Source organism: Thunnus thynnus, chromosome 11 (genome assembly GCF_963924715.1).
Source record: "Thunnus thynnus chromosome 11, fThuThy2.1, whole genome shotgun sequence".
Taxonomy (NCBI): Eukaryota; Metazoa; Chordata; class Actinopteri; order Scombriformes; family Scombridae; genus Thunnus; species Thunnus thynnus.
The window spans coordinates 33,817,442-33,839,093 of record NC_089527.1 but is presented as its reverse complement, the minus strand read 5'-3'; the positions used below and the strand labels follow the sequence as shown (position 1 = coordinate 33,839,093).

General features: G+C 39.0%; 1 protein-coding gene across 5 annotated transcripts in view; it reads right to left on the bottom strand.

Annotated features, from left to right (window-relative positions):
• Window positions 1-733: 733 nt before the first annotated feature.
• Window positions 734-21,652, bottom strand: part of lmln (leishmanolysin-like (metallopeptidase M8 family)) — a 39,189-nt gene continuing 18,270 nt past the window's right edge. For 2 of the 5 annotated variants that reach the window (XM_067604583.1, XM_067604581.1), the window contains 7 exons: window positions 21,406-21,593; window positions 20,652-20,784; window positions 16,085-16,244; window positions 15,664-15,794; window positions 11,827-12,037; window positions 8,247-8,476; window positions 734-8,149 (listed from right to left, as the gene is read on the bottom strand). In XM_067604583.1, the coding sequence (XP_067460684.1) occupies window positions 8,292-8,476; window positions 11,827-12,037; window positions 15,664-15,794; window positions 16,085-16,244; window positions 20,652-20,784; window positions 21,406-21,593 (1,008 nt within the window). In that variant the 3' untranslated portion in view covers window positions 734-8,149; window positions 8,247-8,291. Of the gene's footprint in view, window positions 8,477-9,323; window positions 9,583-11,826; window positions 12,038-15,663; window positions 15,795-16,084; window positions 16,245-20,651; window positions 20,785-21,405; window positions 21,594-21,652 lie in introns of those variants that run through there. The other 3 variants (XR_010930712.1, XR_010930711.1, XM_067604584.1) reach the window with 3 other exon arrangements.

Here is a 21,652-nt window from a genome sequence, read left to right as displayed (position 1 = left end):
TGCCTCTGGAGCGCCTTTGAAGACCAACAGAAAATAAATGAATGCACACATTTGGAAAAATCAGTCAGTATTCTCTAGTCTGAAGCATGTTCTTGGTGTTCTTGGTAGAGGCATTTCTTCATCAAAGGTCATACGATGTAGATATGTTTGGTTTTAGTGTGCTTCTCCATGCATCTCCCATAGGATTCAATACAATTGGCACCAAAGTCTGGCACCACAGAATGTTGGTATGATGTAATGACCCTTCCTTTTTTTATAGGTTCCTTGAAATTATTGAGAGGCTTCACCATCCGCCATTGCTGTAAAAATGGTCCATTGGAAGGCTCTGTGTAGAACCTTACAGAACCAAGCAAAGAATTCTTCTTGTTTTCATATTTTAGAGACATTAATTAATAAATGTAAAGTCAAATCTACACAAAATGTTATCTTAGAGAAGTGTCATGTTAACTTTAGGCTGTAATATATACATTTTTGTGGAAAATATTCAAATGTATCAATCAATTTAAAGTCTAAAAGAATGAGTTTAGCTTTTAACTTGTAGAAATACTCAAATACAACTATTTTGGTTTATTATATTAAATTAATGCAATATTGGATTTTTTAAATACATTTCTGACATGTAGTTTTAAACAAGACAAAACATGTCTCTGGTATATAGACAGAATTTATTTTGATAGACAAATGTCTCAGAGTTGTCTTGATTTTGTCTCAAAAAGCAGCCCTTTTTTCAAAAAAAAATAAAATAAATGCATACATAAAGACAACAATGCAAAGTGTTTCATTGAAGGGATTGGCTGTGTTCTTAAACAGCCTCAGCACTGCAAAACAGAAACAGGAATCCCTTGAATATTTGTCCAAAGAAATATCTCAAGTGTGCATGAACAGAATTCCACCAATGCTGACTTTTCAGATTTTATTTCAAACAAAATGCTCCAATCAGATTTCCTTAATTCAGCGCAACTTCAGTCATCATATTAAACACGTAAATAACAAAAAATCTAATGAAAACAGAATCTCCTACAGTAGTCAGTTATAGATGAAATTACCCTTTAAAATCAAAAACTGCAGTGAGGTGAAACCACTTGTTTCCTGCCTCAGTATGCTGCACATGACTAACAGTAGTGACACAAAGCTCTACAGTACATGAAAGATAACAGTGGTGTAATACAAATGAACCAGCAGGGAATTTTGTTCGATGCTCAACAGACAGGAGGGCAGGTAGCTTCTGACTTCCTGTTGACACTTCAGCACAATCACATTACTGCCAAACATACGACTTTAAACAAAAACATCTTAAAGAACATGGACAGACCTGAAGCAAAACTGCATTTGTGGGTTTCAATAAATAAATTAAAAAACAAACAAACAAACAAAAACTCCTCCAGCATTCAGTCGTTTACTGTATTCTTTTCATTTCAATGCCGCCAAACAGAAATGTCCTTTAACATTAAGGCCAGTTCTTTTGGGTTAGTGCAAACACTGAGCAGCAGCGTTTCATCTTAGAATATAACAATCAAGCTGCAGTGAATTAATAAGCAACACTACTGGTACAAAGAGTTTCATTCCAAAACCAAAGGACAGCAGATGGCACATGTGATGCAACCATGAGCCAAATATGTGGAGAATTTATAAGTGACTGGGTAAAGAATAAAGCTAAATCAACTCATTTACTCCGTCTGGTCTCATGACCAAAGTATGAAATAATTTGTTACTTCTATTTTGTCTGAATCTTTTTTCTCAATGCGTAAAAACACAACATCTTTTACTTCAGTAAAAGTAGTAATACCGCATTGTAAAAATAATCCAGTACAAAGAACAGTCCTGCACTGAAAATATGGTAGAGTATGTGAGTATTGTGCAAAAGTATCAAAAGTACAGGTACTCAATGCTGGAAAATGGCCCCTGTTAGAGTCATACTGTTACATATTGCTGATGCATTAATATGTATGTAGCATTTTATTGTAGTGGCTGCTCGTGGTAGAGCTAATTTTATCTACTGTTGGGTTGTTCACAGCACCTATGAAAAGTATTCACTCCCCTTAGGAGTCTTCAGTCTTTCCCTGTGATACGTATTGTAGAAATGTTGATATGCTACGTATTAAACGTATTGTAATGTAGAGATTCAACGTATCCGTGGTTTGCAGAAATGTACAATGCCAACATTTTGTTCTGGCAACTGAGCTGCAAATCAAGAATAAATGTTGGAAGTCCTGTCAGTGGCCTCTAGAGGCTACACGCCACACAGTAAAGTACAGGTACAGTACGGCTACTACTTCTGTGTGTCTGGTGCACTCAGGGTGTGCTACACAGTCAAATGACATGATACAAGTTTGTTTAATCACTGAATATGGGACTATTCCAATAACATGGTATTCACACTCTTCTTCACTGTGACAGAGAGTGGGCATTGTGCGAGCAGAGGAAATGGCTGTTATTTCGATATTTCTTGCAAGTAAAAAATAAAAGTGTTGGTCTGATGGTGCCACTACAGGGAAGGTGAGAGAATAACCAAAAATATTTTGATAAATCCTCTGGGAATCATGAATAGTATCAGAAAATCTCATGGAAATCTGGCCAAAGGCTTTTCAATTTCACTGTTATAGACAAAGTGTTGATCAGAAGGAAATTTTGACCTGATGGTGGAGTTATCAGGTAACACTGCCCCTCAAGAACAGTCAGGGAGAGAGTCACCAAATCATTAAACATCCCTCTCTTAAAGCCATATACTGGATATTCGTACAGCCTTCTCCTGTTCAGAAGCTCTCAGATGTACAGAATGACCAATTTCAACATAAAAATGAGAATAGAGCATTTTGGAATGAAACCTTTTGATAAAAGCTGCAGTACAGCCACAAAACACCTGGGACTGTAGAAGAACATGATATTCCAGCAAAGAAGTTGAATTGTGTGTGAAAAATAATCTCAACTCAAGGTCCTCTTGTATTTCAAATTATTTTGTCACTCAAACGTGATTTGTTTTTTTATGTTATGTTGAGATGAAAAAAAAGAGATGAACAACAACTGCCTGCCATCACACTGTAAACTGCTGTAACAGTTTCTCTTTGTGCAGTTGCAGAAAAACATTTTTACCTGGAAACGTATCAGCACTTCAATCATCTGTCCACCCTGTTATTACAAAAAAGACACAGAAAACTCACAATTTTTCCATTACACTCTGTATGGTAAGTTATTAAAATGACAATTGCTGTTTCAGACAAAAAAAATTCTCATTTGGTGACTGAAGTAATGAAGAAGACATAAAAGAGTTCAAATGAACCTCTAACAGCATGAAACATAACCATAGCTCATCCATAAAGCAGTGCACTGTAAAAACTGCAGGGAAAGAACAAAGTTAGTGCTCATGTCTTTGTGGGAATTAAACATTTCCTAAAGTATAGACAAACAACATTAATCGTAAATACACCCAAAAATTATTTAAATGATATATTTACACTCTGTTTAAATAAGCCTTTTTGATATTAAGCACCATTGGATTCCTGCTGGTGCTGTCCTTCAGTATAGCTTCCTCCAAATCACTGCAGCACCAACATTATGTTTGACAGTTTGAAAACTCGTGGGTAAAGTTCCCACTGGTTTCCAGTGCAAGTAATGCATATAGGAAAAGCAGCCAAACTACAGCGTCCATCACTACGACAAAGATTTAGCCAATCCCATGATCCTGTAGGAGGATGTTGACCTCAAGTGGTGTCTAGACAGCAAACATTGTACTTTTGGTTTTATGCTCAAGTTTTCAGATATCTGCTGTTGCAACTTCTGCCACAAACTCTGTACAATGTAGATACATGGAATTTAGTTTGTGGTGCTCAAAGCATTTAAAAATAACTTTTAAAAAAGTTGACTGTAACTTGGCTTTTCAAGAAATAATGTCCTTGTTACTTGCCACAGATTACAAGTCTCAGTAGCTGAGGTCTCAAAACCTTGTAGTCCTCATACAGGACTGTCATACTACACACCCCAGCCCAGTCTGTATGGCTATCTCATAGAGCCCAGACACTGCAATTGTTCATGCACTCCTAAATTTTGTTACTGGAAGTGGAAGTGCATTCAGAGCTGCTATGGAGGATTTATCCATGAGACTACCTCTGTAAGGTATTTATATAACAGTGAGTAGGATCCAAACAATTGATGTGGATGGATTATGTATTTACACTGCATTGTCATAAGCCCACATTCTCATGGCATTGTTCTGTTCATGAAATAAAAAATATGTAGGGAAATACTTCATCTTAGTCTTGTGTGTTGATCAGAGTTGTGATTAAAGGGTTGTGTGGGCTGCGGGACATTTACAGATTTCAAATTGGGCTGCATCATTCTTAAGTTTGTGGCTGCTCTACACTGTTGAGTCCTGTCTGTCCTGCTGTTATTTCAGACATGTCTGAACTAACCACTAACAGGCTTGCTTTTTGTGGGCTGTGATGTTTAACCCATTAAGTGAAGTGGAGTGAGTGGAGTGAAACACACAACAGGCTGTACTGTAAGGTTATGTTTCAAGGCTGGATTTCTTCTTATTAGTGTAGTTACAAATGTAAATGAGATTCTGACATTCTGGTTTCACTTGAGCTTTCTATACTCCAACAGAGGATGTGAAATACAATTGTATGATAACACACAGCTAATAGGCTATGACAGCTTCCTCCATTTTGAACTCTCTGGCACTCTGTTCCCTTACAGGTCAGCACTGTCGTGATGGTCTGCTGCTGGTCAATCGTGCAAATATGTGCAGATTTACTTCTCTGTGAGCGAATCTACTGAACAGTTCAATTCCAGTGGACTTAATTGAATTTGCTGAAAGATTTTGCTGTGTAATACGCTGGTGTGACCAGGCCTTTAATCAGTAAGTAGTACAGAGTGGCAGCACTGACCGAGACAGAAATCCTGACCGAGATTTAATCCTATTTCTCATATTTTAACGTATAACGTAATTTTCCACCTAATAAGTCACTAAGAACATTACCTATCGTACATATTTTCAAAATTCTCCTTGTAACTAACTTTATGAATGCTCTCAGTGACTTAAATGTCAGGGTTTTGTGAGATGGCTATTACTAAAAACCAAAAACTATCCTCATGACTGTATACCACAAAGGGAAAAAGGTGAAAATTAACGCTGACATCTAAATCTTCAATACTGCTGCAGTACCACAGCAAATAATTCTAAAACAACACTAAACATGACATCCCCCAGGAAGGAGGATGCTCCAGTATGGGCTCAGCACCGACTTCCTGTTGGGTCAATGAGAGCTATAAATAATCTTAATTGGGGGGGCGGGGGCATAACGGCTACATTATCATCATCGTCAAACTATGGCTTGTTCAGGTTTTCATTGGTGGATAGCAGGAAAACCTAACAGCTTGTAATGATTGACAGCAAGCAGGCGTTCCCTCACATGTGTACATGGCTTTTTCTTCCTCGTCTGAACAATCTGTCAGTCCATCTAGAAAAGAGCAGTAAGTGTTCTGATAATGTCATAACATTGTCAGTACATTTAATCCTAGTGCAGACTGTGCAACCTTTGCCATGATTTGAGTGTCCCAATCTGTGCTTGTGCCCGTCATGACACATCATCTACTTTCAGCAGTTCCTAAATGTGTCTTGGTGTTGCTGTTAGCTGTCCCAGATACTACTACAGTTTGATTTCATAGTTGCCAGAAATAAGATGTGCTTGTTCTTAGTCTGGGTGCTTTCCATTCAGAAAATTCTGCTTCTTCCCATCCTCACTCCTCCATCCTCCTGCCCATGACCCAGAAATCCATTGAGTTCCGTTGCCAGTAGGAATGTTCTAATCCCTCATGTGTCTTGGAGGAGACAATGAGTGAGGAACCACAGGGAAATTTTATGTGGACATTTTTTAATGGCAACACCTGTAAACATAAATCTGTTTAGTGATTGGTCAGCTGATCAGATGGGACAGTGAAAGGAGCACCAGGCCACTGTTGAAGCAGATTTACTGTAATGTTACTGCAATACAACAGGGTAGGGAAACTACCCATGGGAAAAGAAATGACAATACCCACTGTGGCTCTATTGTTTATCATGTTTCATGTTCATAAGATAAAACAAATTATTGAATGTGTGTTCAATCTGAAGTATATGAAGGAGTATTAGGGACACTGTTAGGAAAATAATAATATTTTTTGAGAAAAATAATATTACAGGAATAAAGTTGCAATTTTAAGGAGTTATAGTTAGGGGTTAATTGTAATATTTCAAGAATAAAGCTGAAAATTTAAGTGCAAAAAGTCACATTTCCAGAAAAAAGTATAATTTTAGTATAATATTCTGTGGTAGTAAACAATTAAGAGCAGTCTGAGTGAGTGATGACCTAAATTTATAGGTTTCACCAATAACCTCATCTTGTTATGAGAGAAAGCCAGTTCCATAATGTATGAGTGAATACATGGATGTGTTTTGAAGTAGTAGCAGCTGAGCCCAGAGTGAAGTCATGGCATCAGGAAGTGAGTGCAGCTGAGTGAGCTTTAGGCAAATGATGTGAAAGGCAGCAGAATCTACACTAACGTATTTATGCTGTGCATTATGTTCCTGCTCTGTGTTCAGCTGATCTGGTAGTATCAGACCGACACAGTGACACAACCATCTAAAAGACACTGTCTCTGAATGAGAACGTTTAGTTAAATGGCTGTGCGCTGCTTTTTTATCAGAGGAGGGGAAGTCAGTAACAAGACATACATTTTCCAAACTAACCACTAGTCTTCATCTTTGAAACCTCTCCTCAAACAAACTGTTTGGAAACACTTCTGATAAAACACAAATCTCACCTTTGTGCAGCTGATTGTCCATACAAGTTAACATCACCACCTCGAATATCCTTGCTTTCCAATGGTAAGCATCCTTGCAATATGGAGACAAACAGAGCAAGGTGCCTAAGCCAGAGGGAACCAGAGCAGACACAGCGACACAGCTCAGAGGAGAGTGACATTGCAGTCCAAACACACCTTTACACAAGTTTAAATAACTGCAGGCTACATGAGCCTGTGGGCTGTCAGCAAAAATTAAAACATGCTCATGTAATCCAATCAACCTATGACATTTGACACTTTACAATTAGAGGAACCTATTCTACTATGACTTTTTTCTCAAAATATTGACGAATTTCTCATAATATTATGACTTAATTCTGGAAATCAGTGGCCTTTATTCTTCGTTGTAGAATTATGAATCATAAAAGCATTACTTTTTCTTCATCAGGCAAGAGGCTTTTCTGTTTCAAGGGCATCTTGGCTCATACAGGAAAATATTTAAAAGGCCTATCTGCATATTTCTCCAACACAGCCACACAGTTTTGGTTATTAGGCTATTAATAATACCCAGAATGAGCCTGAAAAGTATCAGACTCAAAACGGTGCTGCAGTGAGCAAGGATGTCCCGTTTCGTGAATAACACTCCTTACATCCTCAGTGGGAGCGGCTAAGACGCGAGGGAGGCAGGTGAGGAAGCATGTTAGGCCAAATGGAAAGCACCCAATGACTTCTTGCTAGATTTAGTTAAAGATCGCGATCATTCAAAGCAGTCATAATCAGTACATCTCACCCAAGATCAGCTGTTTAGTTTGTGCACCCCCATGTCAACATGACACCAGTAACTAGCAATTCTTATGGTCTGCAATAAAGGTAAGTGACATATACAGGGATTAGACACAATAGAGATGTTTGATGCAATACATCCTCACACTACAGCCCAGCAATGAATCCTACCTCTGCAAAGCCTGTAACATTAACTAAGTGAATTGATTCAACCCTGCAGCCATGTCATACTGGACTGAATTATACTGGAAGGTGTTCCAAATGTTTTATCAATGCAATCCAATACAACACCACCACACCATGAACCACAAACTGTAGCCTCCAGGATGAGCATAAAGCTGAAGCAAATGCTCTCTAACACAGTGTAACTTTGACGAAGATAGGATTCCAAGCAGGCCTCTTTTACTGGATTCATAGCTGTTGCTTACTATATGTTGTGACCATCCTTTGAATGTACATACATTTATTTAAAAACAAGAGCTTTTTTGGTATAATTGTAGCCTATTTTAATGCAGAATTGAAACTCATGTGACCTGTCAGCAGGAGACCGGGACACTGATTCCACCACTTTCATCCCTGCCTGCCTCTAAAAACAGGAAATGCAGCTCAAGTAAGTGTCATGTTTATATTTCACATTAGAGGGTAAAAAGGTCTTTTAAACTTTTAAAAATGTAAACAGTTACCTCCTGCTGCCACCGGGGGTCACCAAACTGCAGAGAAGACTTCTTTCAGCCTTGAAGGTAGTTTGTAGTTTTACAGCCAGCCAGTTGTATATACATTTGTGACTTTCTAATATCTAAACTGTCATGAACAGTCCTATAATTCTTTGCATTCCCACCAGGCATTCCACTTCCTGTCCTGCTTTTGTGTCCCTCCTGGTTTTTTATCTGGGTTGATAGGAGATGGTGGGCAGCTGTAGTGTCAGAGAACAGGATGATCCACAGTCAGTTGCTCATCTTACATGTGATTTAGCAAGAAGAAATCTGTGATCAGCAATTCAGGTGAGAAGACTAATCTCCTTCTCCAGTCACTATAGCATAAAGGAAAAATGGAAATTGACGTATTAAGATGATCCCACGTTGAAGTAATTGATTTCTGTACAAGTTGGGAATTCTGGGAAGAAAACTGCTGCACCACAGGCCAGAAAGCACAGAAAGTGTACAGTCTGCTGTCTGTTAAACCAGGGGACTGATGTTCCAGATGATCTGTGGTTTGACCACATGCTCCATGTTGCACTGATTCACACCTGAATGAGGCTTCAGCAAAAAGATCCCTGACTGTGGTAAGAGAACATACAGTCATCTATGAAGAAACTGAATGAACTGAGGAATGGAGAAAAGAAGAATGGAAGAATGCAGGTCCTGAGGAAGGAGTGATGGAGGAAAAAATGGAAAGCAAAACTTACAGAGGACAGAGGGGGAAACAAAGGATGGAAGGAGGGGAAGAAAGGTCTGTGACCCAAATCCACACAGGGCTACAGATGAGTGTTTTCAACTTAGGTCAGTGAATTGTTGATTTTTGTTTTTACATATTGTCCAGCTACCATGGTGTGTGTGTGTGTGTGTGTGTGTGTATGTGTATGTGTGTGTGTGTGTGTGTGTGGTCTGTCATAGGCTACTTATGGGGACAAATTTCAGACTAAGGACCAATTAATTGAGGATGGCTGGTCCAATTGGGGACAAAAGCCAAGCAGAAAATCACTAGGCACAAAGTGGTTATGGTTAGGGTAAGTCTTCAGGAAATGAATGTAAGTCTATGTAATGTCCCCAAAAGTGACCATGATCTGATATGTGTTTGTGTGTGTGTGTGTGTGTGCGCCTGGCAGGCAAATGTAAATTTTCATAGGCAGGATTTATTAGCTCTGTGTGTGTGTGTGTTTGTGTGTGTGTGTGTGTTTGTGTGTGTGTGTTTGTGTTTATCAGCTGCAGTGGCAGAGCAGCAGTCCAGCCACTAGGGGAAGCAGGTTGAGCAGTAGGAGCCACAGAGTGATAGCCAGACCTGGAGAACTGGAGCATGGGTCTGAAACAAACAAACAAACAAAACAACAAGTATTTTGCATGTATCTAAAGCCTGATATATCTTATTCTTCTGTGCCATAGACTTCCGTTGTTGTCCAACAACTATTAAAAACATGTCAAGGAGTCACGCAGCTGCACTGGGTGACATGTTCATTCACCAGGAGGAGCTTTGTCACAGTAGTAAGTTTAGAAACGGCTCCAAAGACTAATAACAGAGTCTCCAGAAAGTAGTTTCAAGTAGAGGCAGGGACACACAGCTGTTGACCTGATTATGAATGTGATTTGGGCATGACAACAGATGGGACAGAGTTGGAGTGGGTGTGTGTCAGTCTGGGTCAGTTGATGTTGACAGCCAGCAGATAAAATCATTTAATGTGTGATATATAAAGATTCTAATCTTAAATCTTCAGATTAGGGCTGTCACGATATCAGATTTTCACAAAACGATTATCGTGGCCAAAAGAATTCACAATAACAATATTACCACGATATCTATAGAAAATTTAAAAAAATAAATAAATAAAATAAATAAATAATGCTATCAGTCAAATCACGCCGACATTACTTGCATGTCAACGTATGTCAAGGGAGACGTACCATAAATAAACAAGAGAGAGGAAATAGTGAGCAAAGAGGTTTGTGGTGTTGAGAGCACTGGACAACTGAAATGGAAAGGAAACTGTAAACGGAATTAAAGTCAACAGCAACAGCGAAGAGCTGCACAGCTGACCAGAACCTTCATTTCGCTTCATTTAACAAAATTCACTCATCTCCAATTACAGTCCACATTACCCACGCTTTTCTCTCCTCTTTTTTAGCCTTTTCAGCAAAAACTGTAATATTAATATTAACCATGTATGTATTAGTACAAGCAGATGGTTACCTACATGTTTGTTTTGGTACAAAAACATGCAAAATTTGGCATCATTCTTGCAGGATTTGCTAGGTTGACTCACACCAGGACTCAAGTCATTACAGAGCAGTAGTTGTCTGTGTGATTACTCGGTCCTAAGGTTTGTGCTCCTTCCTGACTGTCAAAGGCTAAAAAATCTGTGCCAGTTGGTGCAAACACTTTTTATGTGGTCTGTCCAGTCTTTGTAGGTTTCAGCTCTCTTTAGGTGTGTCCCCAGCTTAAGGAAGACATCACAAATTCTCTTTGTCTGTCTCTGTGGTATTTTGGTACCCAGCTTGGTGCACAGGTGAGAGGAGAGGCACAATAAGGCGGGAGGTTCACTCAAATAAAGCAGCACAAAGCGAGCTGCTGGTATTTTGGTGGAAACTGGGTCTTTGATGTTAAGTGGAGAATAGAAGTCTCAGAACCACGTCTGTTTCTGGGGCTGATGCTTAAAATATAAATAAAACATTTCAATGAAAAACTCTCAATTCAGTATATTAAATCAGCATGAAAATAATATTTAATGTGATTAAACTAGGAATGTCAGTACAGCATCCTGCATTAATTATATAAATGAATCTGAACAATTCTTACAGTATCTGTTGTCCACAGCTGCTTCATACTGTCTGAAAAGTTTCAGCTCATGAAATCCCTGCAGCATCTGAAGGCAGCAGGACAGATATGTTGATAAATCTGCAGCCTCTGATTGGAGAAGTGCTGCGCTAGAGGGCAGTGCCATTATGTGCGGTTGTTCACCGTGTTTATTTTCGAGTGCTAGAACACAAATACCCGCACTTCTACACACCGACAGGTCGGTTATAACTCACTATTCTGCCTAATTCTGTGGGAGACATTAGGGTACAGAGCCTCATCAATCCTGTGCGCCACCAACTTTTTTTTTTTTCTTTTTAATCAAAAGTTGTTTCATGTTTTATTGCTGCTGCTGCATCATATGTGATGTGACCATTTACCACGTGAAAAACAGTAGAATGAGAACTTAATTGTTGTGATGCTGTACTGTGATTGGCTCAGCTGCTTCAAAGCTATGACACTAGTGAGAGTGTATTTATTAATCAGCATACCTGCTGACTAACTGTATGTTCACCTTAACCCAGCTCTTTTGCACTTTGTGCTAATGTCAATGTCAGTTATGGGGCTTTGGTCTTTATATAACTTGTAATTAAATTTGTTCACTTTGTCCTATTTTATTTGAAATAAATGTATGATTTTCTAGATTTGACTGCCTTGTTGATTGAGACAGAAATCCGGTTCATTCACCTACCAACTAAAAGCTAAATGGCAAAGAGAAAAAAGCTGAACACATGTATAGAGAGGAGGGATGATACTGACCAATGGGGTTACTCCTGGAAGTGTTGATGGGCAGGAGCTGGTGGGGTAGAGGACAGTCATCACAGAAGTCGGTGCAGGCGGGGCAGATCAGGACACCGTTGTAAACCCAGTCATTGACTCGCACGCTCACACTCAGTAGCTGACCTTTACGGAAGCAGTGGAAGGAGCGATCCTGAACGTACACCATCAGGCCCTGAGCTGAGCAAGACACCTGTAGCACAGAAACAAAGTATGAAACAGCGGGGCCGCAGTCAGGACAGTGAGTGACATGTTTTTATTTCTCACAACCACCATTCAACTTTTCTTCTTGTGCTAGGGTGCTGTGTGTAGCTGTCGTGTTTCCTTTGGAAAGAAGTAAGAAATTTTTTATTTAAAGCTTTAAAGGAATGTGTAGAGAAGAAAGAACTGACGTCAAGCATGAAACAAGGTTTAATCACCCTGATCCCTAAATCAGGTAAAGATAAAAGAATATTACATAATTTGAGACCCATCATCTTGCTTAATACTGAGTATAAAATACTATCTAGGGCTATTGCTGATAGGCTGAAAAAAAGGTATCTCCACCATAGTTAGTGAGACACGATCAGGATTTTTGAAAGGGAGGTCAACTCATAATAACATAAGACTTGTATTAGATTTATTTGATTATGATGATACACTTCAGATAAAAGGGTTTGTTTTATTCTTAGATTTCTAAAAAGCATTTGAATCTGTTGAACATCCTTTCATACTGGATACTCTTATTTTTGTTTTGGAGAGAAATTTATAAATTTGATTAAAATGCTATACAATGGTATCAATAGCTTGGTAGCTCTAGGACACAGCACCTGCTCGAGATTTGATATCGAGAGGGGAATTCATCGAGGATGTAGCAGCTCAATATTACTGTTTATAATGGTTGCAGAAATGCTAAATATTCTGATGAAGAATGATAGTATTGAAGGATTAAATGTGATGGGAAGACAAATAATAATAAGTCAACTGGCTGATGACACAACTTTATTTCTAAAAGATGAAAACCAAATCCCATTAGCTTTACAGTCTATTAAACAATTTTCAAAAGCTTCAGGCTTATAATTACATTTAAACAAATGTGAAATGTTAACCTTACATGAACATCCCCTGCAATCAGTATACAACATACAGGTTAAGAAGGAGGTTAAATATTTGGGGATTGTCATCTCTAAGGATAAAACTATCAAGATGAATATTTGGAATACTATAGAAAAATGTAAGGCAATCCTAAATAGATGGTTGCAGAGAGCTATTACAATATTTGAGAGAGTTTTATTATCCAAAATGGACAGCTTATCCAGACTCATTTACCTGGCATTTTCCATTCCCATATCAGCGAGAATGACAAAATCAATAAACAGTGTCAATGTCAAATTCATATGGAGAAATAAGTGTCAGTACATAAGGAAAATGATATGGTTAAAAACTATGATGATGGGGGTGTGAATATGATCGACTTTGATATCATGAATGGTGTCTTGAAATTGAAATGGTTAAAATCTTTTATTAAGAATAAACACTCCTTTTGGTTTATTATCCCCAATATAATCTTTCAGAAAATGGGTGGAATAGACTTTTTACTATGTTGTGACTTTGTTTGTAGCTTATTACCGGATAAACTTTCTGATTTCCATCAGCAAACCCTCCTCTATTTATAAACATAACTTTACACCACACAACACACCAGTGTGGAACAATGATACATACTGCTCAGTAGAAAATCACTATACTAAGAGGAATGGAAGTCTAAAGGGATTTGGGCTGTTGCTCATTTTATGGATGATAATGGAAATCTGTTACAACATGATGAGTTTTGTGAGAAATTCCAACTCCACTGTACTGTGAAGATCTATAACAGAATGATAAAAGCCATACCAGTCTCTCTGAGGTCAATGGTTAAGGAAGACATTATGTACACAAAGATCTCTCCGGGACTGAGGCAGCTTTGCATTGAAGGAATAGACTTTTGTGACAGTCAATGCAGTAACAGAGTAGAGTTATTAGATATTTGCTATTAAAAGAATACTATTCCAACACAGAAGGAATATAATTTTGAGGAATTTGGAGCTGAAGAGGTTAAGAAAATAAGAAATAGATACATCTTCTTTCCACTCCTTCCTAAAGTAAAAGAGGTTAATTTCAAAATTTTAAATGAGATTTACCCAACAAATGATTTCCTGAGAATGAGGTTTAACTTAGATATGAATAACTGTGTGTTTTGTGAGAGGAAAATTGAAAATTAAGAACATTTGTTTTTCCATTATGAATCAGTGCAGTCTTTCTGGAGTGATATGCAGGGCTGGCTATGGTCCAAGGAGACAGAACTGTCACCTCTGACAGTGAAGACAATCAAGTTTGTCTTCAAGACTTTGTCCTCAATATTCTGTTATTATTGGGAAAGTTCTTTATACATAAATGTAGATACTTCAAAGCTAAACCTAATGTAAACCATTGGAAGAATGAGTTAAAACTCTTGAGTAAGTCTCCAAAACTAGTTAATGACAAGAAAGCCCTTAAACTTTTTTCATTATTAGAAAGACAAATTGATTTGAAATAGCCCTGCCGTTTGTATGCTTGATTTATTTATTTATTTATTCATTTTCGCTCGTTCCATGTCACTGTTATTTCTTTACTTTCTTCTATCTACCTTATTATGTTTTGCTACTGTTGGTTTCCTTTTATTTTGTTTTACCTGAGGCAGAAGGACTTGTTTGAATATGACATGTGCCTTGTTTGTTTCAGATTGTCAATAAAAAACAAAATTAAAAAAGCTGCCGGTGTAACAGCTGGAAACACCGTGGCTAAACACAACACGGCACAACCATGCTATACTAACGATGCTAACTAGCTGCTAGTCACCATGCAGGCTGGTAAAATCATCCGTTGGATCCCTTTGTATCCGTGTGTTGTTTTCAAAACACAAGCTGATCTCAGACCACTGGAAACTAATCAGCCCGGTTGGGTTTATCCAGGTTATTGGTGGTAGCCTGGGTCAGCCTACCTCCTCCAGCTTATCTTTGGCGTCCAGGTGAGTGGACAGCAACAGCTGGCCCCGTCAGTGTTGGAGCCATGTGAGATACTTAGACGTCTCATAATGACAAATGTCAGTTCAGTGGGTTCGCATAAAAACAAACCGGTTTAAGCTCGTACACGGGACCAGCAAAACCAGAAACCGACCTAACCCCACTAGATTCCCTTCGTTTCCTGCTATGCTTTCAGTTTAATGTTCATTTGTTCATTTAAATGAACATTAAACTTCAACATTTTGGGAAAAATGCTTGTTTGCTTTCTGGAGGAGAGTTAGATGAGAAGATTGATACCACTCCCTGTTCACTAAATATGTAGCTACAGCCAGTAGCTGGTTAACTTAACTTAAGCTTAGCATATAGATTGGAAACAGCTAGCCTGGCTCTGTCCAAAGGTAAAAACAAGATATCAGCCAAACAGCACCTCTAGAACTTAGGGATTAAGGCAGGACCGTGGATCTCAATGTCCTCATGTCAAGTCCAGTGGGGGATCTTGGATGCAGCTCTCTCTCCTTCATTTTCTATTTGAGTCTCTTTTGTACAGCACACTTTGTACAGTCTGACAGAGGAGGTCAAGTAATGGCTTCCTCCATTTTGGACTCTCTGGCTCTCTGTTTCTCAGAAGTCAGCACTGTCAAGACAGTTTGCTCAACTGCACACATTTCTGCCATGAGGCTGAATTCCAAATGAACTGATCTTATTGCAAAATTTCCCTATTTTAAACACAGAGGTGACTAGGTCTACCAGTCAGTACATGGTGATCTAGGTAAAACTGTTGAGAATTTTACTGACATACCTTGTAGCATCCAGAGCCCCAGTCAGGGAAAGTCATCTTCCTGGTACACTGCTCCATAACAAAGGCTGACTTCTGATACAGACACACAGAGTCTGGTCCATAATGCTCTGCCCCATAATTCCTCCACCAGTCTGAATACACACACAGAGACATTCACACTATTCATACAGATGGCACTGGTAACAACATTCTAGTATAAGCAGTAGTTCAGAGCAGATTTAACTGCAAAATTCCTCCAAAATCCTCTACGGAGTTATACTGATGATTTTGACAGTCAAGGTGTCAGTATGTTTCAACACAAGTGTTACTCAAATGGTCGAACAGCATCAGAAACACCCCCCCCCCCCCCCCCCCCACACACACACACACAACTTTCTGGTGGTGATAATAGAAGTGATGCTAACAGAAGTGTCAGTGTTACCTGGCTGATTCTCAGATACTCTGCAGTAGGAGTTTCTCTGATACTCTCCACTTAGATGCCAGCTGAACTCCTGGCTGAAGGGACAGTAGTCAGCGATCTCCACAGCACCCCCGAAGAATGACAGCTGATCAGCAGGAACGTCCGGGATCCGCTCAAAATACTGACACACACACAATTGTATAGAGTATACTGACAGACCACAGTATATCTTATTATAACTAATATAGTATAAGTATGTATGAATACTTCAAAGCACATTTAGATTTTTTTGTTTTGTTTTGTTTTTTTTTCTATTTAGTGAGACGAGACAGAACAGGTGATACAAGACATAACAAGACAGAATGTAATCAAACGGATGACATGACAGAGTTTGTGTGAAAAGACAAACATGCATTGAGGACTTACAGTGGTAACAGCACAAAAGAAAACATCAGATGTTAGTGCTTATAATATGAAATGTGTGAGTTAGGGCACACAGATTTCTGTGTGTGTAGGTGTGAGTGTGTATGTAAGTGTGAAAGAGCAACTGGGGCGGGTGGTAATAAAAAAAACAAGATTAATGATAATGATGATAACAAGTAAATAAATAAAAATAAATAAATAAGAAGGGAGAGGAATGGAAAAATGTGGTATTAAAAAAGAATAATTAAGTTGATTTGTCTAGGTAGGGGAAGCTGGTCATGTCTTCATTCACTCATCTCCCCCTCCCGTCCGGCCAAGCCGCACCACACCGGCCACAGCGCCCCAGCCCGCCACCCCCAGAGGTGATGCAAGGAAGGAGTGAGAAAGTGAGCGGGGGGAGGGAAAGGGAAGAGAGGGGAAAAGAAAGAGAGAAAAAAACAAAAAAAGAAAGGGGGAAAATCGAGAGGGGGGAGTAAATAGGGAAAGTGATATATCCCAGGAGGATATCCCAGGTACAGCCAATTCGTAATATTTTCTTTATGTGTTTAATGGTTTGACTTTGCTTTTTTTTTATTTTTGTTTTGTTTTTCTCCTCTCCCCCTTCCCTTTAATCCACCTTTTTCTTCCGAGTTGAGTTTGGATTTTGCTTATTTCTTTGTGGGGCTGGGGTATTCCCTTCCTTAGCTGCCTCCAGACCCTGGAGAAGAACCCACCCACCCATCCTGAGCAGCCTCCAGAACTGATTGGGAGAGAGCCTGTTCTTGAACATCAAGAACAGGATGTTGATTGTACATCAACACATAGTTTGATGTACAATACTATAGCACATACAGTACATTTAGTTAATACTAGAGAAGGATGGAGTTACAACGTAGTTTAGAATACAGCTTAAACAATTGATCTATTAATCGATTAGTTGATCATAAAATTAATCAGCAACTATTTTGATAATCAAGTAATTATTTCAGGCATGTTCTGTAACAAAAATGTCAAACATTCCCATCCTCTCAAATGTGAGAAGGTTCTGCTTGTCTTTGTTTTATGTTACTGTAAATTGAGTATCTTTGTGGTTTGGACTGTCCTTACATTACTTGATTACTTGGACAAAAGGAGGAATTTGAATATACCTGGGGCTCTAGAAAATTGTTCTGGGCATTTTTTACTATCTTCTGACAGTTTCAAGGCTAATCAGCAGATTAGTTGATAATTAAAATAATCATCTGTGTGCAGAGGCACTGAATTTATATTTCCAACAGAGCTGCCCCACATACACACACAAAATACAGAAGCAGAGCACTGCAGTAAATCACTGCTATGAGACTAAACTATGAGAAAGTATAAAGAAATGTACTTAAAAGGTACCTGTGGAATTTCTGAGCACTTGTAGCGCTATAGAGTAGTTTTTTAGTGAGTGGGTCCCTGTTTTGTTTGTCTCATGCATGTGCACGAGGATACACATGCACACGTGTGACATGATACACAGTCCTGCCTGTCACTACATGCTATTCTGTGAATAATGCACCAAGAAATGCTGCAATGCACCAAAAAAGGCAGAGAAGAAGAAGACTGCAAGCTAGTGAACATGGGTGTAAACAATGCAACTTTAAAATACTTTTTAAAAAATGGCTTTGGTTTTATAAGGAAGGAAAGGGAATGGAACACATTTGTTAGACCTAAAGAATAAACACAATCAGTTTAGGTTTGTCTCTCCACAGGACACATTTTAAATAATCAGAATAAACAAGCACAAAGTCACCACTCATGATCAAGTGCTGCTGTTGTTACATTTTGAGTGTTTTGATCATGTTGGAGAGGCCCTCTGAATCCTGTCCAAACCTTCCTGCCACAACAAGAGAATCTAACTTCTCATCTAGACCACTGGCATGAATGTCTTCATATTTATCTAATAGGATACAATGTGTTAAAGTTTGTGACACACTGTCCAGTTACATGAAGTGCACAATGGGTGTTCCACAAGGGTCAGGATTAGGTCCTCTATTATTTAGCCTATATATTAATGATCTCCCTCAACAGTGTAATGATTTAGAACTGCAAATGTATGCAGATGACATTGTTGTATACACACCACACATGCAAAAACAGCTGCAGAGTTTGAAGCTGCTAAGCTAGCAATTGCGTTGGAAAGCATCACACATTAGCTTCATCAATCATGTCTGAGTCTAAATTTAACAATACAAAAGGTATGTTTTTGTCTAAAACCATGGTACAATCTCCTAACCCTGATATTCTCATGAAAGGTGAGAGGATTGACATAGTCACTTATTTTAAATATCTTGGTGTGACAGTGGGTCCAAATTTGAACTTTAAGAAACATGTAAAAAAAACAATTAAAACCATAAAGTACAACTAAGTAAATTTTAGACATATTAGAAACTGTCTCTCTTTGGATGCAGCCAAGATATTTATGCATGTTATGATTCTTTCCCATATGTCTTATTGCATCACATGTGGGGGGCAGGCTGGAGAAACAGCCACAGTCTGTATACAGACAAACTCTAAAAACTCTAGACAAAAAGAAAATGCATTTCCATCACTGTAGGATACTAGAGAAATAAAATTTACTGAGCTTTGAGAATTTTAGATTATTTTCAAATTTATGCCTTGTTTATAAAATTTTAATGATTTGGCCCCTCCTCCACTATGTGACTTTGTGTACACTCGCTCAGTAAGTTCTATTGGATATTCCAGAATATCCTCTGTACGAGATTGTACCATACCGTTCGTTGCACTGCATTTGGGCAGTCGACATTCTCTGTAAAAGCTACAACTCAGTGGAATGCCCTACCCGACCACATGGAGAGCTGCAGTTCCATCAGTACTTTCAAAACCAAATTAAAAAGTCTGCTAAAAGCTACTCAGCTCTGTAACCACTGAATCTAAATATCATCTATGATCTTCTCATTAGCACAGATAGTCTTGTTTTTAATTTGACAAGTTCACATTATTAATTTCTAGTTGACATTGTGGGTGTATGTGATGTGCTATTGTGTGTAGCTTTGTATTTTGTATTATGTGTCCTGTGTGTTTTTTGCTTTGTGCTGTTTGTTATTGTTCTGTTATATGTTTTAATTGTGAGCTGCGTAAGGGACTGCAGATGAAAATGAGTTAAAAGCTAAGTCTGGTGCAGTACATTACACGGTAACATTTATGTTTAACACTGTACATGGTCCCAATAAATAAATAACACAAGTTCAACACAACTATGGAACACATCACAGAATATGATAGGAAACTCTGCTTTGGCTTTTCTCCTGATATGGTCACCTCACATATGATTTCCTCACCAGGGCTCATATGTGCTCGTGCATGCCCAGACTCTTGTGCACCCACAGAATGGGAGCCTATGCCTGTGAGTGTATAACCTCTTTCATATTTCCCGGTAAGTTACTGCGGTAACCTTTCATGTACTGCTAGTGATTTTCACTGTTCACACATGTACCTACATTCAGGAACATTTCTGTGTTGTGCCTTTTCACACATGCCATTGCAACGCTGGAATAGATGGAGCAAGGGACAGTCCAGTAGATGGCCGTAATGCAACACTTAAGGAATGCCAACCGCCATAAAACTCAACAGAAGAAGAGGGCAAAACTCACGAAACTCAGATCAAACTTTCAAACTAGGCAGTCCTGCTCAAATATGAATCAAGATTCTGGCAATTGCATTGCCTTTTTCTCGCCTAAAATGTTTTCAGAAACATATTTTTGCGTACTGTTTCGCGGTAATATGAGAAAGTTTGTGACGCGTCCGCCATGTTGAAAACAAACAAGCCAAAACCAACATCACCCAACTCACAGTTCATCATCCCCACATCAAGTCTTGTGATTGGTTCGCTCGTTCCACTTGAAAGTGTCCTTCATCAGACGGAAATAACCCTTTTTCTTGTCCCTGCAACATTACTGCTTTCATTCACAGCAAAGCCATACTGGCATTTTCCCTGAAATGTTACTAGGTCTTGAGGTGGGAAATTGGCAGTACAGATTTCCATGAATATCTATCCCTGCTCCCATTCACACATGACTCCATGCAGGAAATGTTCTTGAACATTTCAGGGATAGACTGCATGTGTGAAAGGGGCTTATGTATGTGTATGTGTATGTGTATGTGTATGTGTGTGTGTGTGTGTGTGTGTGTGTGTGTGTACCTGGTACTTGAGCGGCAGCTCCTGTGGGTATTTCTGCAGGTTACAGACAGCCACAGCCAGCTGGTCCTGTCTGCATGTCAGCTGAAGAGGAGAGGCTCGCACTGTGTTGCAGTACGGCGTCACAGCGTGCCGTCTGCAACAACAAATGCACCACAAAACACTTCTGAAACTTCTGTACTGGTATTTTCAGATTTTCAAATTAAAGAATTCCATGTTCTTATCTTGAAGAATAAATGGAAAAAGAAAATCGGATATAAAAAGGTAAATAAATAATGCAGAAATGTAGCTAAAACTCAGAAGACGTAATCTCTTGCATGTGCATTCTGAGCGGTCCTCAATACCAGAGGACACTGTTTACTGTGTGTAACTGCAACAAGATGTCTTGCCTTTCTTGAGAGGGAACATAAAATCTGCATGTAAATCTCTTTCAACTAATCTACTGTAAAGGGGTCTTTGATGAAAACAGTGAGTCTTAACTGCTGGTTAATGAAACAAGCTTATCAAAATGGATAAATCTGGTCTCCAGGAAGCATGCTCATAATCTGAGCTGTGACATAGAAACCACACATATTTCTATTTCTTGAGCTGCAGAGCTCCAGTCATAGCTACATGAGCCACCAGCAACACTTCCAAAAGACTGGTGCTGCTAGCTTTAAAATTCTAAGTGTAGACATTCTTTGTGATCACAGGAACTACAAACTGCAAGAAACACCTCATCTGAAGAGAAGTTTCACACAAAGAGTGTTATTGTGACCTCTGCCTCTGTCTGTCCATCCAGAACTTGCAGCTCTTCATGACAAAGTCACAGCCGAGGCCACGGCCCCAGTCCAGCCTCTGGGCCAGGCTGTAGTTAGCTCGGTACCAGCCGCTGTCTTCCATGATTGCCAGCGTCAGACGAGAAAACACACGGTTCTGGGTGTGGGAGCCTGTCATCGCCTCGTTCTGAGGAAAGGAAAGGCAAATGAAGAAGAAAATTTAACATGAAGGAGAATCTCTAATTG